General features: G+C 61.7%; 1 protein-coding gene across 1 annotated transcript; it reads left to right on the top strand.

The window, feature by feature from the left end:
- Nucleotides 1–290: 290 nt before the first annotated feature.
- On the top strand, nt 291–488 carry MNEG_11550 (hypothetical protein; the record flags this gene model as incomplete). Its single annotated transcript, XM_014039981.1, has 1 exon — nt 291–488. A coding segment is annotated over one exon (198 nt), but the record flags the coding sequence as incomplete, so codon positions are not given.
- Nucleotides 489–1,810: the final 1,322 nt, after the last annotated feature.

Genomic DNA, 1,810 nt, shown 5'->3' with positions numbered 1-1,810 from the left:
GTGTGTGTGTGTGTGTGCGTGCGTGTGTGGGGGGGGGGGTGAGGGGGGTAGGCGGGGGGCCATGCGACCATTCAGTCTGCTGGAGCACACACTGGCTGGAATACGGCATTGGTCACACAAAGCCGCAGCCTGCCTGCCTGCGTGCTTGCTCCCTCTCCTGCCCTTCTCACCCTCCACCCCACCTCACGCCGACACACACACCGACACACTGCGTGCGGGTGTGCGTACCCCACCAACACTCCCACCAAGCCCCCCTCGCCACCACTTATCCTCCTCGCCACCCCCACCAGTCCATCCGCGAGATCTCCGCGGCCGTCGCCGTCGCCGTCATCCGCGCCGCCGCCTCGGACGGCCACCTGCACAGCGAGGAGGCCCGGGAGGCGCTGGCGGAGGGCGGGGCCGAGCTGCTGAGCTGGGTGACCAAGAGCATGTACTCACCCCAGGAGTATGGCAGCCTGACCTACCGGCCGCCGGGGATCGGGGAGTGACGTGATTGGGGGAAGAGACGACGGCGTCCCCGGCAAGCAAGCATCCTGATTGATGGCCCGCCCCTCACTTTTACAGTCATCTGCCCCACGTACAAACACTGCTTCATCATCTGTTTTGTGGCATGGGCATCTTGTCCTGCTACCTTCTGCCAACCTGCGGCTGATTGCCACGAGGTATCTGCAGGGTTTGAAGGGCTGGGACGATGCAGAAATTTTGGCGTGATCTGCAAAGTGCGCATGCAAGCAGTGCGGATGTGGCGTCCAACGTCGCTGTTGCAAGTTCGGACCCCCACGGGAAGCTTAAGGATTGAACCACACTTTTTTGCGCGTGGTGTGCACTCGGCCCGCTGATGCGGGGTGAGCGTGCAGCTTGCTTGCCACACAATTGACTGCGCATATGCTCATGCAGAATGGCTCATCAATGCAGCGTGAGCTGCAGCCACACGGCGCCAGACTCACCAGGCAATCTGGGCCGACCATGGTCGTACCATATGAAAGCTCGGGGCCTGGCCCGCAGAGCAGGCGCAGCAGGTTTGACATGGCACCTGGAAACACCTTCTGGCGTTTCAAACATATGGTAACATCTATGCACCTGCGTACTTCAGTATATGGTAGCCTCTCACTTGCTTGATGCAAGCATTACCGCTCCTGTCACAAATACAGTAGTGGGTCTGACTCAGCTCATTAGCGAGCCGAGTCTTGAATTTGTCAGACTGGGGCGGCGCCCATGTCATCATCACTGTTTATCTTTGATTACGCATGATAATTCTAGATTACATTCGGGCCAGCTAGAGGTGCGAGCAAGATCACTTCAAAAATTCACGCGTATAGCCGCGCTTCAGGGGCATGATAGACTTAACAGGAGACAGCAGTGACGAAGACCTCGCTGGTGCGCAGATACCATGCGCTTTATAATTCAACTGAAGCGGTGACCGATTTTGGCGCCAACGCGCCGCCGCCGCTGCCACTGCTGCACGCAGGCATCACCAGCCTTGCAAGGCGGCCCTCCAGGAAGGCATGGCGCCCGGAAGGCGGGTCCGCGGGCACCCTGGGATCGTATGACTGCGCAGGCGGCGACCGCGACGGGCAGGGCCCGCCGCAGGGGCCGCCGCAGCAGCGACAGCGCAAGCGGCCAGTGGACGTGCCGCTTTTCCGGACAGAGGAAGAATTGGAGGCGTATCTGGAGAGCAGGTCCCTCAGCCTGACAGCGGCGGGCCACACGGCTCCAGTCGCAGCCAGGGCGGCAGCGGCGCCGCCGCCAAAGGCGGCAGCTGTGGTCTCTTGCGGCGGGGGCAGCGGCGGCGGAGGGGACTCCCTGAAGC

Source organism: Monoraphidium neglectum (assembly GCF_000611645.1).
Source record: "Monoraphidium neglectum strain SAG 48.87 unplaced genomic scaffold scaffold02797, whole genome shotgun sequence".
Lineage (NCBI taxonomy): Eukaryota > Viridiplantae > Chlorophyta > Chlorophyceae > Sphaeropleales > Selenastraceae > Monoraphidium > Monoraphidium neglectum.
This window is presented reverse-complemented; position numbering and strand designations above follow the sequence as displayed.